This window comes from Aulonocara stuartgranti, assembly GCF_965226115.1.
Source record: "Aulonocara stuartgranti genome assembly, chromosome: 23".
Classification (NCBI taxonomy): Eukaryota; Metazoa; Chordata; class Actinopteri; order Cichliformes; family Cichlidae; genus Aulonocara; species Aulonocara stuartgranti.
Genome location: NC_138958.1, coordinates 34,841,289 through 34,855,000, shown reverse-complemented (window position 1 = coordinate 34,855,000; position 13,712 = coordinate 34,841,289). Strand labels below are relative to the sequence as shown.

Here is a 13,712-nt window from a genome sequence, read left to right as displayed (position 1 = left end):
TTCGAAACTTGGTGACCTGGAATGTAAACATATCTGTCACTGATGCACTAAATTAGACATGACAATTAAAACAAAGTATTGATTGTCATTTCATAGTGTGTGTTTGAGGCGTGTATTTTTAATTTCCATAACCAATTTTTTTAACAGATATCAGTGGACAACATGCTGATCTTGAAGCATAGAAACAAAATATCAATCAGATACTAATACCAGTGTCAGTATCGATACTTGTACTGATACTTATAATTGGATCGATCTATCCACATCTGTGAGATATTTTACACCCACTATAGCAAACCTATATATATTATACTTATAAACGTTCCTACAAAAGATCTAATCGTTACATGTCAAGGGAGTGGTTTTGTGTGACAGTAGAAAAAGTCACCACAAGAGGGCAGCACGCAGATATCAATCTATGTGCGCTTCTTCCAGTCAGTCCTGCTGAACAGACCTCTTGTAGCGCACGATCTGATATCCTCGTGTTGGTGTTGTTCCCAGATCATCATACTAAATGTTGTTCCAGGATCAACATTGCAAGTGACCAATCAGAATGTTGTGACGTCATACTTTTGCGACTTCGGGAAAAACCGGCGTAAAACAAAAAACTTTACTTAAGCTGCGTGAAACCGCCTCTGTCCACCGATCAACGGACCCTGACCCTAACCCTAACCATAACCCTTTTATAAACGGTAAGCAGAATTGATATTGTCCTTGCAACATTGGAATTTCATAAATGCACGAATGGCTTGGCACGCAAAAGAATAACGTCACAACAATGTGATTGGTCACTTGCAATGTTGATCCTGGAACAACATTTTCATGATGGTCTGGGAACAACACCAACACGAGGATATCAGATCATCCCTGTTGTAGTGGTCCAGCTTCATCAGCAGGAAATGTGGATTTAAAGGCATATTTTAGTTATGACGGCAGAGTAAGGTAAACACACTTTCCGTCCCTGTCATATAAACACACATAGAAACTCAGTACCTGGCCACTTTATTAGGTAGTTTGCTGTTGCATGGTTAGACTCCCTGTTGCCATCAGCACTGGCTTGATTCTTTGTGGCACAGATTCAACAAGGAGCTGAAAACATTACTCTGTCAGCAGGTTGTTCATGATGTGACTCTCCCTTTCCACTACATCCCAAATATCCTCTACTGGACTGGGATCTGTTGACTGAGGAGGCCATGAAGTGGGGGAAAAAAATCCAAAGGACAAGTCGTGCAAGACAATAGAAAAAGTCACCACAAGATGGCAGCAAGCACAAAATGACATGTTCGGCTGTGTGTGTGTGTGTGTGTGTGTGTGTGTGTGTGTGTGTGTGTGTGGGGGGGGGGGGGGGTGATTTGGTGGCATTAAGTGTAATATTTAAAACATGAAGATGGTTTATTTGAATCCAGAAGTTAATCTAATCTGAAGAACTCCAAAAACGACGACAAACACCAGAGATGTGAAAGCTCGCTCTGTCATAGAAAACTTTATTCCATGTATTATAAATTAACACTTGAAATCATCATATTGTCACGATGACAGACACAGACTTAACACATCCAGCATATAAATGAAAATCTCTGGCAAGAGCAGAAAAATGAGAGTGCACGTAGGGCTGATGTACAAAGGTGTTGTTTTGGGAGTTTTTTTTAATGAAGAAAAAGTTGGTTGAAGAGTCAAAACTTCCTTTTTAATCGGTTTTTATATTTCCGCTCCGCCTTCTCCGTATGACAGATTATTTAGAACATGTGAAAGACTTCATTTTGTGCCACGCTTCCTAAAAGAGCAATACACCTGAAATTGCATTTCTTTCTACATGCAGATATATCCACTTAAAATGAATCTGAGTTCTATTTTCAATCAGTTTGGTGTGTAACAAGTATTAATGTCACACGATGCTTGGTTACATTTAAACTATGGCCTCTTACCTTACCCAATATAAGCTAGCTGTACCTTAGTTTAGTGTCAGGACTGTCACCTGACATGAAGTAAGCTTAAATAAATAATTTCTTATTTAGATTTATCCAGTTCCAGTTGGATAAACAGTAAAACAGTGAATGACAGTAAAATATTGTAATACAGCTTCTTAACTGAAATATTACTGCCTGTGTTGGTGTTTACTTCATCAGAGTGAGAGAAAAAAAAAAGCAGCAGAAACATCTGACATTTTACATCTGAATAAGTCAGAGGCCGTGGTGAGATTCCCCTGAGCGAGATGGCAGCAGCAGACGTGCATCTCGCTGGCCTGGATGCTGCATCTACGTGCATCGATCTGGAAAATGAGCAGTTAGCACCTCTAAGTTACGACAAGGCAGGCGGCTGATCCGTTTGAGAAAATGGCTTAATTCAAACATACGCACTCGTGTCAAATATTGTGAAAAATAGTGATTATGATGATATTCAGTGTTTAAATATTATAGTTTAATATTTTACTGTTGCAGTGTTTCTCTGTAAAGGAGAGGATTCAAAACATAGTGTCAACTCTGGGAAGGAGTTTTTCTTTGAGATATGCCTTTCCCAAAACAAATAGTTTTAACACAGTGCTGATCACTGTCAAGGGAAGAAAAGGAGAAATTAGAAAAGAAAACCTTCAAATGACTTCAAATAGAAACAGATCTGTACAGCACCAAATGCTCCTAGAGAGGAATGCAGACAGCGTGAGGAAAGCCAAGCGCACTTCTGATGCTCATAGTAAACCTCATTTAAGCTCGACTATCAGCTGTAAGGTTACAGAGGCTGTTTTGATTGCATGAATACTGCTCTTCAGTTTTGGATTAACAGAAAAGAGATCGATAAAACACTTTAAATGTTAACTAAGTAGTCTAACTACCAATGCATCGAGCAGTAAAGGTGGCACCACCGCTCTAAAAATCTCAAAGAGTCTTCCAGCTAATTGTTGAAGAGGATCCTCTCTGAACCCCCTCAAAAGGCCAGAGATGATCCTCCAAAGTGCTCAAAGAGTGTATAAATCTTTTATCCTCCATGTGCTTTATATTCATGAGTCTGGGTTTTCTATGCACGCTGCTGAAAACGGTGCTTCTCACACATTACTGACATTCTCCAGCCCGTTGCGGCAGTCGTCATCTGGCAGGATGAAGCGGATGTGCCGGCTCTTCTCCCAGCCGCGGCGGATCTGCCCGAGCCGGTGGCCCACGCAGGGCAGGAAGAGGGCCACGCGGCCCAGCAGCACCGCGAGGGGGAGAATGAGGACCAGGAGGAAGGTGGGAGGCATGTAGAAGTAGTACTGGGCCGAGAGGAAGGCGCGGTTCCAGCCGAAGATGAGGGTGTGGAGGGTAGCCATGGATAAGGCGCAGTAGCCGAGTGTGGACTGCAGGAGACAGAATAAAGGGGATAATACCTTTAATAAAATCTTACAACACTGATTGAATTTTTTTAGCTTCCTTGTGTTGACAATTAAAAAAATGCAATATTAAAATCGCTGTTTCCATCATAGATTTAAAAATGAGCTACATTTTAGTTAGCACACTTTCTAATCGAACTCTACTGGTTCTACTGGAAGTTTCTTCCTGTCAAAGGCGAATTTTTCCTCCCCAATGTTGCCAACTGCTTACTTATATGGTGGTCGTCTGACTGTTGGTGTTTTCTCTCTGTTATTGCAGGTCTTTACCTTACTTAATATAAAGCGCCTTGAAGCAAATGTTGTGATTTGGTGCTATATAAATAAACTTGAATTGAACATTTGCGTATACCTTTTAAAGGTATATACAGTATATACCTTTTAAAGGTATATACAGTATATACCTTTTAAAGGTATATACAGTATATACCTTTTAAAGGTATATACAGTATATACCTTTCAGCATTCATGATGCCTTTACAGACGTCCAAGCTGCCAATCAAATAGGCACTGAAACACTGCCGTACCATCAGTCATGCAGGCTTTTGAACAGAGTGCTGATAAAAAGCCGGGTAGTTCTGCTTTGTATAAAAGAGCTTAGGTCCTGAGACAGCAGCAGCATTTCTGAATCATGTTAACATACGAGTTCCTCCTTGTTTGACAGAGCTTTAAAGTGTTTCTGAGCTCATGCATTCATTTCAATGACAGACACGTGTCTGTTTTATTGCAGTGCCTCCCGAGGGCCAAAGGATCACAGGCATTAATAAATGATTTGTCCCTCACATACAGAGACTCTGTAGATGATGAGATATTCAAGGACTTCATAAATTTATGTTAAGGGATATTATTCTAAATTATTCTTGTTTCACAATTCGTAGATGCAGTTTCTTCGCAGAATAATGACACTCTGCCAACCTTTACTTCTAATAAGCTGTTTTTAGTCGCACTCATGTTGATGACCTGTTGCCAGTGAACCTAATTAGTTGCAAAAAACATAATAGATTTATTGAGGCTGAAACTTTTTACAAGGGATATCCCTGAAATTTAAATCTAATTCAATTCAAAAGCAAATACGTAAAAGAAAAAGAGTGGTGGGATGGTCGGCAACAAAGACTCATGTAGCAGTAAGGGTTAGGCTGACACTAGAGGCTGTTTTTGACCGTAAAACTCATCGTGCAAGGGCAGACGGGAGGGTGGGGGGTCGTCAGAGAGCCAAAGCCAACAGCCAAAGGCGGCTGCAGGTTTCTGCTATGAATCCTTCCACAGGTTCAGCAACAGAAACAGTGCTCTCCAAGTGCTCCTGTAGTCAGCTCAGCTCGAGGTGAATTAAACACCAAGTGAGTTGCAATGGCAAGAGATGAATAATTTTCTATTTATATCATGTGACGTCCTGCAAACTTCAAAGTTTGCTTGAGTTTATCCTCACTGCTGAAAGCAAAGACAAATTTATGGAAACATGCAGGTCAGGGTGGTCTTCATTCGGTGCTTAAACACACAAACACACATACTAAAAATTAAACCATAAAAAACACATTATTTTTAAACCCAGAACATTTTATTTGCATTTGTGTCACCTAAAACAGTGATTCCCAAAGTGTGGCCAGCCCTGGTGGACTGTAACGGTACTGCAGGCAAGCCACATTAATAACAAACAGTCCTGATCAAAAGATGTTTTCAATAAATTGCATGCTCAAAAATATGTTTTGTCTAACTCCCATTTCTTCTAGTTGCATGTGAAGCTCTACTTGGAACCTTGTTGAGATTCAACCATGCAAAATATAATTTTTTGCCATTTTTCAAGTGCTCTTAAACTTTTGATCGGGACTGAAAGTCAAAATTCCTTACGCATAGGTTTATTTGTTTGTTTTTTTGTGCAAAATTAACATAAAGGCTGCCATGATCCATTGTAACACTGTTATCTTACAGCTAATTTGCATCTGCAATCCCTTGGCAGGTTACATATTTACATACATTTATTTATTTAAAAAAAGGGAATTTAAACTGGTAATAGGAGGTGGTTAGCCTGACTCATTACTATGACCTAAATTTACTGCTCTTATATTGAAGTTAGTGTCCCAGTGGCAGGTGGGTCACACATTGGGCTTAACAATTTGCATATGCCTGGGTAACAGCAGCAACTTATAAATGGACTGGTTTACATATAGCATTTTTCTGCTCTACCCGAGAACTCAGTGTACTTTACATCTAAAGCACCTAAAATATTAGCCAGCTGAGAACTGATATAGCAACTCAATGCCACCACAATTGACTATATAATTTATATAAATTAAACACCTAGATCACTCAACGGTTCCTTAACTGTCCAAGAGCGCCCACACTGAAGCAGAAACTAAAAATAGACCCCAAAAACAGGGTTCTGGATACTTTGACAGTTGCTAGCTCTGACAGTGTTTATGCATTTATAAAAAAAAAAAAAAAAGGAGAGAGAGAAAAAAAACAAAAACAAACTAATTGTGCACCCATGCTGTTGACAACAAGTCTAGAAGTGCTTTAATCGCACAAACTGTTGACATGTGACTAATCTAAAGGCCACCGAATTAAAGGAAGATGAAATGGGAAAAGTGGCACAAACAGACTTCACGTCCTGGAAAACTGGAGGCCATTGGGGGGGGGGGGGTTAAGGAGAGGAGGAAGTGTGCGTACAAACTGAGTCACAACCCTCCTAACGGCTTTGTCACAGCACAAGTTTAACAGCAAATCTGGGGCAGCTGCGGGACTGCAAACACTAAGAGTCAGTGTTTGTATATGTGTCTTACTGCCACACATTCACTATGTGGTGTAAGAGACACAGCGTGCATCTGTCTGCACATCAGAGTGACGCCTGTCTGTTCGTATGCGTGCGACTCAAACGTCCTGCCTGTCTCCAACGTCTTTGACCATCATCCTACAAGCACGGAGAACAAAACCATTTGACAGCACATGCTAGCATGAAGTATCTGGCTGAAGTACAGTGGGGCAAAAAAGTATTTAGTCAGCCACCGATTGTGCAAGTTCCCCCGCCTAAAATGATGACAGAGGTCAGTAATTTGCACCAGAGGTACACTTCAACTGTGAGAGACAGAATGTGAAAAAAAAAATCCATGAATCCACATGGTAGGATTTGTAAAGAATTTATTCGTAAATCAGGGTGGAAAATAAGTATTTGGTCAATAACAAAAATACAACTCAATACTTTGTAACATAACCTTTGTTGGCAATAACAGAGGTCAAACGTTTACTATAGGTCTTTACCAGGTTTGCACACACAGTAGCTGGTATTTTGGCCCATTCCTCCATGCAGATCTTCTCGAGAGCAGTGATGTTTTGGGGCTGTCGCCGAGCAACACGGACTTTCAACTCCCGCCACAGATTTTCTATGGGGTTGAGGTCTGGAGACTGGCTAGGCCACTCCAGGACTTTCAAATGCTTCTTACGGAGCCACTCCTTTGTTGCCCGGGCGGTGTATTTTGGATCATTGTCATGTTGGAAGACCCAGCCTCGTTTCATCTTCAAAGTTCTCACTGATGGAAGGAGGTTTTGGCTCAAAATCTCACGATACATGGCCCCATTCATTCTGTCCTTAACACGGATCAGTCGTCCTGTCCCCTTGGCAGAAAAACAGCCCCATAGCATGATGTTTCCACCCCCATGCTTCACAGTAGGTATGGTGTTCTTGGGATGCAACTCAGTATTCTTCTTCCTCCAAACACGACGAGTTGAGTTTATACCAAAAAGTTCTACTTTGGTTTCATCTGACCACATGACATTCTCCCAATCCTCTGCTGTTTCATCCATGTGCTCTCTGGCAAACTTCAGACTGGCCTGGACATGCACTGGCTTCAGCAGCGGAACACGTCTGGCACTGCGGGATTTGATTCCCTGCCGTTGTAGTGTGTTACTGATGGTGACCTTTGTTACTTTGGTCCCAGCTCTCTGCAGGTCATTCACCAGGTCCCCCCGTGTGGTTCTGGGATCTTTGCTCACCGTTCTCATGATCATTTTGACCCCACGGGATGAGATCTTGCGTGGAGCCCCAGATCGAGGGAGATTATCAGTGGTCTTGTATGTCTTCCATTTTCTGATGATTGCTCCCACAGTTGATTTTTTCACACCAAGCTGCTTGCCTATTGTAGATTCACTCTTCCCAGTCTGGTGCAGGTCTACAATACTTTTCCTGGTGTCCTTCGAAAGCTCTTTGGTCTTGGCCATGGCGGAGTTTGGAGTCTGACTGTTTGAGGCTGTGGACAGGTGTCTTTTATACAGATGATGAGTTCAAACAGGTGCCATTCATACAGGTAACGAGTGGGGGACAGAAAAGCTTCTTACAGAAGACGTTACAGGTCTGTGAGAGCCAGAGATTTTCCTTGTTTGAGGTGACCAAATACTTATTTTCCACCCTGATTTACGAATAAATTCTTTACAAATCCTACCATGTGAATTCATGGATTTTTTTTTCACATTCTGTCTCTCACAGTTGAAGTGTACCTCTGGTGCAAATTACTGACCTCTGTCATCATTTTAAGTGGGGGAACTTGCACAATCGGTGGCTGACTAAATACTTTTTTGCCCCACTGTATGTGTGGGTGCGTACCTGAACGAAGGTGAACTCCCTCCAGTTGACAGTGTTGGCCACTGAGGGCAGCGAGGTGACAGCCAGCAGAGAGAGCAGCCCGAGAGCCATGATGCCCACGGACAGGTACAGCTCCATCCTCCAAACTTCCTCCCCAACCCACGAATCTGGGTGGCCAGCATTCACCTGCGTAACAAGCAACATTGATAGACATGCAGTCAATGCAAGGGTAACAGCAACATATTCAAGAGCATGACAAAAATGTGAAACTGACAACTGCCTTTTCAGATCCTTTAACTCTCAAGTGCTAAAGAAGTGTTGAAGAAAAGCACTTAAAAAGACGGTACAAACACCCTTCAACCATGTTCTGATTGCTGATGTTGCATAGTTTGTCCGTTAGGGGGCGCTTTGTAACTTGCCACAAACAGAGCAACCAGCCTACCTGGGCAGATAATAACCGAGTAATCAATGACTATCTGTTATTATAAATAAATAAGGAGGTTTATGAATGTTTCGTGTGTTAGAGCCCTGACTTTAGCTCAGGAGATGAAGCTTAAGGTTACGAGGAAGATTACATCTTATTAAGATGCAGATGGTGTCACTTCTTTTGCATTTTCATTTCTTTGGTGAAGAGGACTCCTCGTCCAACAATAAAGCGTAGGCCTGATGTAAGATGCAGACACAAATTTAAATGTCCCCTCTTCAGCACAAAATGCCTATGAGTTCCCTTCTCCTCTGCCTTGGGCATATTTGGCTAGAGACTAGCACAAAGGGAGACGTCTTTCCTGGTCATTGTATTCAAATGTGATGGGGGAACATTGTTGCTTCCACAAACCGCACACCCACTGCTATGTATTTTAACAGATTAAATATAAGTTTACCAGAATACATCCGTTTGTTGGAAAATTTAATTACAGACTATGTATATTTATTCTGTATATATATATATATATATATATGTATATTATATTTATTCTGTCCTGTTTGTTAGACTCATGGAACGTCTGAACCGACACCTCTCTTCTTCTTCTTCATCTAACCTGTTCATAGGCCTTGTTGATCAGCTGGAAGCGGGCGGACTTCCTCATGGGAAGACACAGGCTATAAATCGCATGTAGAACTGCACACAGGAAGCTGCACAGTCCAAACTGCTTCCTCTGGATCAACCAATGGTCCAGCCAGTTAGGAAAGCGGTTGTACTTGGTGCCCCACCACAGCTGGAGGAAGGCAGCAATCAAACCGGGCAGGTAGACCAGTGATAACATCACCAAGGCGACACATGGGAAAGTGATATTCACAATCTCAATGGGCAACTTGTATAAATTGTTCTTCTTCGCAGTCACATAGGGATGCAAGACATCACGGACGGAGTTATACAGGTAGAAGAAGACAAAGAGGGCCAGAGCGCAGATGATGGGGGTGCGCCAAGATGGAAACAGATACAGCGGGAGGTTTTCGATCTCTAGTGAAGAGGAGAGGAGGCCCATGTCAACAGGGATGAAGCCCATCCTGCGGCAAAGCTGCATCACAGAGCTCTTGGCATTTTGATCGTCACTGCAGAGGAAAACCTGGAGAAAAAGACGACATAAAGACAAACATGTTTAGAGGCTAGAAACCGATTTCATTTGAAACCGCATATACCACCAGACCTCCATGAATGCGAATAGTCTTAGAGTGGTGATGACGTCCCCTACCTGTCGGCTCCCATCCCGTGGTCCTGCCTGTAGCGTCCAGGCTGATATGGTATTAAACCCCTTGACCACATAACTCTCAGGAAATAGATCAGCCAGCTGTTGGGCATTGGAAGGCCCTTCTTGCTTGATTTGCAAACCGTTGCTGACATCCACGAGAGTCTTTCCAGCTAGTGCTGGCTTCAGGTGGACCAATGTAGAGTGGTGCTCAGGGTACACGGCAACAAAGAGCAAGTCTGCTTGGTTTGCAGCCTCCATCTGCGAGGTCACCTGACGGACAAAGACAGAAACGTTCACGCTCGATATCAAAACTTTCCCTTATATTTAGCTTGTTTCATTAGTTGATTTCCTAGTATTGTTAAATACAGCCTGGTCAAATATTAGTAAAACGTAGCATAGCATAGACCTCTGCCTACAGTATTTACACTAAGCATCTCCTTGACCCTAATACATATTTGGCTCTAAAAACATACCTCTGAACGCGACAGATAAATTGTATGTTTGAATTAAAACCCTGTAGCTCACCACTGTCAGTCTCAGTCGAATGCTTTGCACAGTTCCCATTAACCACAAACTATGTTTACTGAAAACCGCCATGAAAGAAAACCAAAAAAAAACCTCCAAAAAGCTTTATTGGGATTATTTGAATTTCAAACTCAAATAAGCCAGGAAGTCCTTTCTTGCAGCTTGCAAATGAATAAACAGGCAGTAATAATATATGCTATTACAGTTCTGTTTAAAACTCTTCACCAGACCTTCTTGTAGTTATTAAAAGCAGTCTTAAGCAAGAGTTCTCCAGATTTTCTGAATGTCTATCAAACCCTTTCTTTGGACACTGGTTTGACAAAATCGATGACATTATGAATTTAAAGAAGTTTAAAAAGCATCTGAATGGCAACAACTTCATTTGACAGCAATGATCCAAAACACAGTGCTAAACAATGCTTGAAAAGAGGAACATACAATTGAACACAACAGTCATGGTCTCGTGTCACGGTTTGGGTGAGACATGAGACCATGGCTAAACGGATCTACTGTAATTTTAGTCAGTGCTGTTTTTGGCAGTGCAACAATAACGTCTATGACAATCATGGAGTGTCTCCCCAGACCTCAACATCATTGAAGCAGTGTGGGATCACCTTGACAGTGAGCAGATGAAAAGGTAGCCAACATCCAAAGAAGAGCCTTGAAAGTCCTTAAAGAAGGGGGGGGGTGTAGCATTACTAGGATGAATGTATGTGTGTGGTTTTTAAGTGTGCTTTGACCATGTATTAAACACTCCATGTGGCAAAGGAGTATATAATTACATACACGTCTTACTTAAATTCCCAAGTGCTATTTCTGACCCTATATTCATACATGAGCTTTTAAGGCAACGTTAAAGGTTATTCAGCTGTTACACATTTTCATCACATGGCTTGACTCCAAAGAAGAATTGACCCTTAGATTTTTTTTTTTCCCCCCCTGTGGCTTCGAGGTGCCTATACTGAGCTGAAAACACACTAGTAAAAGGCTCCACACTGGTGACAGTAGTGGAAGTGGATCTAGTCAAATAGTGTGTGAGACCTAACATTGACATGAGACCATAACTCGAGCAATCTTATGGATTTTAGTCAGCAATTTTTTGGCAGAGCAACAATAAAGTTTACAACATAGCCCAACTCTAACTTCCAGATCCTATAAAAGACAGGTTGATTACTGAGCATGAATTCTAGGAGGCACTAACACTAAATTAGCGAAACAAATGATAAGGGGATATTGGACCTTGGTGCAGCCTTTCATCTCAATTTAAGCCAACCTTTTTCTGATTGGCTGCCCTTCACTAACAGAGGGGTTTTAACAGCAGCTGAGTGGGGCTTTCTGCTCACACCCCATAAGAGTAAAGACAACTGTGTTAAAATGAGCCTTGAGAGAAGACTTAAATTGAAGCTGTTGGCTGAGAGGGATTACTTGAACGCATTTGATAGAAGCCATTGTAAGCATGTGAAAAACATAACAATAGCACTCTCTGTTCCTCATCCATATTTGTATGCCTGTGGTGAAGACACCTTAAAAAATGATTCAAGCTGCAGATGGGAACTTAATCAGGGGCTGACAAGAAGTCATCTTGTGGTGCAAATGTATTGTGGCGCAGGCTGATGGATTGACTGCTGTATGCTCCTCCCATACTGCCTCTCATCTTCTTCTCTCAATCAACTGAGATTATCTAGTAGCTATGTTTATGAGGTAAAGCAACAACATCCATTATCACTGCTGGGGGAAAAGTCAAAGGAATGTATAATTACCACCAGAGGGACGGAAACAAAAACACCAATTACACTGTGAGTGTGAACGTGAGTGTCAGTGTCGCTGCATATGTCACCTCCGCCTCTTCGGGGAACAGAGCCGTGAAGCGCGCGGGGGTTCGGCTGCCCACCACAACCTGATAGCCGGAGGCCACCAGCCTTCTGGCCAGAGAGCGGGAGAAGTCGCCGGTGCCCAGGATGCCAATCAACAGGGTGCTGGGCATCATCATGGAGGCTTCAAGGTGTCTGGAGCCCCCAGCTCTTTCTCGGATTAAAGGCCTCGCCATATCATCAGGCATAGTGCACTGACAAACCAGCAGAGAGAGCAGCAGATGAGACCTAAAACAAACACGAATCTTAATAACAGAGTTACAACAGGTTGAATTTAACGGTAGCTTTCTAGCTGCACCTTTGCAGAGCACAGATGTCTAATACCCATTATCTGTGAATCTCAGCTGGCATGTCCTAGATCCACAACTCTGCAGTATCAAAGCAAAGTTACTGTCCAATAATAGCGTAAATGGATGTTATGGCAGCCCAAATATAGCAACTGCGAATTTTGCTGCTACTCCTGGACACGCTGACTAAAAAAAAATTAATTAAAAACAAAACAATCACAAACATTTAACCCAGGAAGCTTTCACTTTAATTATTTCAACTTTACTGAAACACGTTTGATGGGATTATCTCACGCGGAAGGATTCGAGAAAAATATGAAAACACACTTTGAAGCACTTTAATAGTCACCTAATGATCACAGTGATACATGCCGAATTTATTTTAAAAAGCCAATACTTCAGAGGCTGTCTCGATTAATGGTGTATCTTTTGCTAAAAGTGGTTCGGAGAACGATAAGAACTTAAACAGACTGAAATCCGCACAGACTCTGGCATGAAAACGGAAAAGAGGATAGAAAGCTACTTTGCTTGATGCCCTTGAGTCAACTCGGGGAAACTTTGTCTCCGAAGAAAGTTACACAAGCCAACGCAGGCAAAACGAAGACGAGCATTTTGGTAAAATAACAGCTTGTCTGACATAATACATCGTCTGTGAATACTTACAGGCACACTGTTTACTCGCGTGTAGGTGTTCAGGCTCCACGCTTCCTCAGAGCTTTCTGTAAACTGGAGCCTTTCTTCCTGATAAGATGACGCGGGCGATAAAGCCACGCCCCCACGTGTGTAAGCGAGATAAAGCAGCGTAACGGGCTCCATGATATTTATTACACGTGTGATTTCTGCACTTAAAGGGGCGGGTTAACACCACAGTAAGCATGAGCACTGCACACAGTAAAGACAAAGTGGCTGTTACTCCATTTCCATAATTAATAGGAAAACTTACGCGTTTTTCTCTTAATTATGACGTTTGACAAGTGAAAAGTTTATCATCCTTAACAGGGGCGGGTCCAGAGGGGGTGTGTGCATGGGCTGGCACTACCCCCACTGGAATACAATATATTCTTCTGGTGCCCCCAGATTACTGCTATGGGGTCTTTAAGTGATGATGTGATGAATCCTGCTTCTGGGCACAAACTACTCTGCATTTAATAAGGCTGTTGTGTTTTTAACATGTTTTAGTGCTTGTATCTTGTTATACTTTGCACAGACCCGTTTGAAAACAAAGGGGGATCGCACTTTTCTCATATTGTGGATGCATTATCTCAGCTGTTCTCCCAACTGAAGTTTGGTCCGTTTATAGCATCCTGCCATACGATTGCATTTGCCCCTAACCTTCGGGAACCCTCACATTAACTTTTATCAAGTGGAAGAAGGTTGGCGTTCATCCTCCAGCTTCAGTGTTTGTTATGCTAA

At 42.1% G+C, this 13,712-nt stretch overlaps 1 protein-coding gene across 2 annotated transcripts; it reads right to left on the bottom strand.

Moving 5' to 3' along the window:
* Nucleotides 1–1,457: 1,457 nt before the first annotated feature.
* Nucleotides 1,458–13,130, bottom strand: LOC309701087 (metalloreductase STEAP3-like). Of its 2 annotated transcripts, none has more exons than XM_082525086.1 (6): nucleotides 12,963–13,130; nucleotides 11,979–12,206; nucleotides 9,620–9,886; nucleotides 8,966–9,493; nucleotides 7,947–8,111; nucleotides 1,458–3,325 (listed from the first exon to the last, which is right to left on the bottom strand). In XM_082525086.1, exons 1-6 carry the CDS (start codon nucleotides 13,113–13,115, stop codon nucleotides 3,038–3,040), a joined length of 1,629 nt encoding a protein of 542 aa, XP_082381212.1. In that variant the 5' UTR covers nucleotides 13,116–13,130; the 3' UTR covers nucleotides 1,458–3,037. The 2 variants fall into 2 exon arrangements, with proteins under 2 accessions (XP_082381212.1, XP_082381213.1); XM_082525087.1 differs by having other exon boundaries at nucleotides 11,979–12,240; nucleotides 12,963–13,048.
* Nucleotides 13,131–13,712: the final 582 nt, after the last annotated feature.

Coding starts and splice junctions, on each gene's coding strand:
- LOC309701087 (XM_082525086.1), bottom strand. CDS start 13,115: ATGGAGCCCGTTACGCTGCTTTATCTCGCTTACACACGTGGGGGCGTG. Junction 8,112..8,965: donor TCAACAAGGCCTATGAACAG/GTTAGATGAAGA, acceptor CTTGTTACGCAG/GTGAATGCTGGCCACCCAGA. Junction 3,326..7,946: donor GGGAGTTCACCTTCGTTCAG/GTACGCACCCAC, acceptor TGTCTCCTGCAG/TCCACACTCGGCTACTGCGC.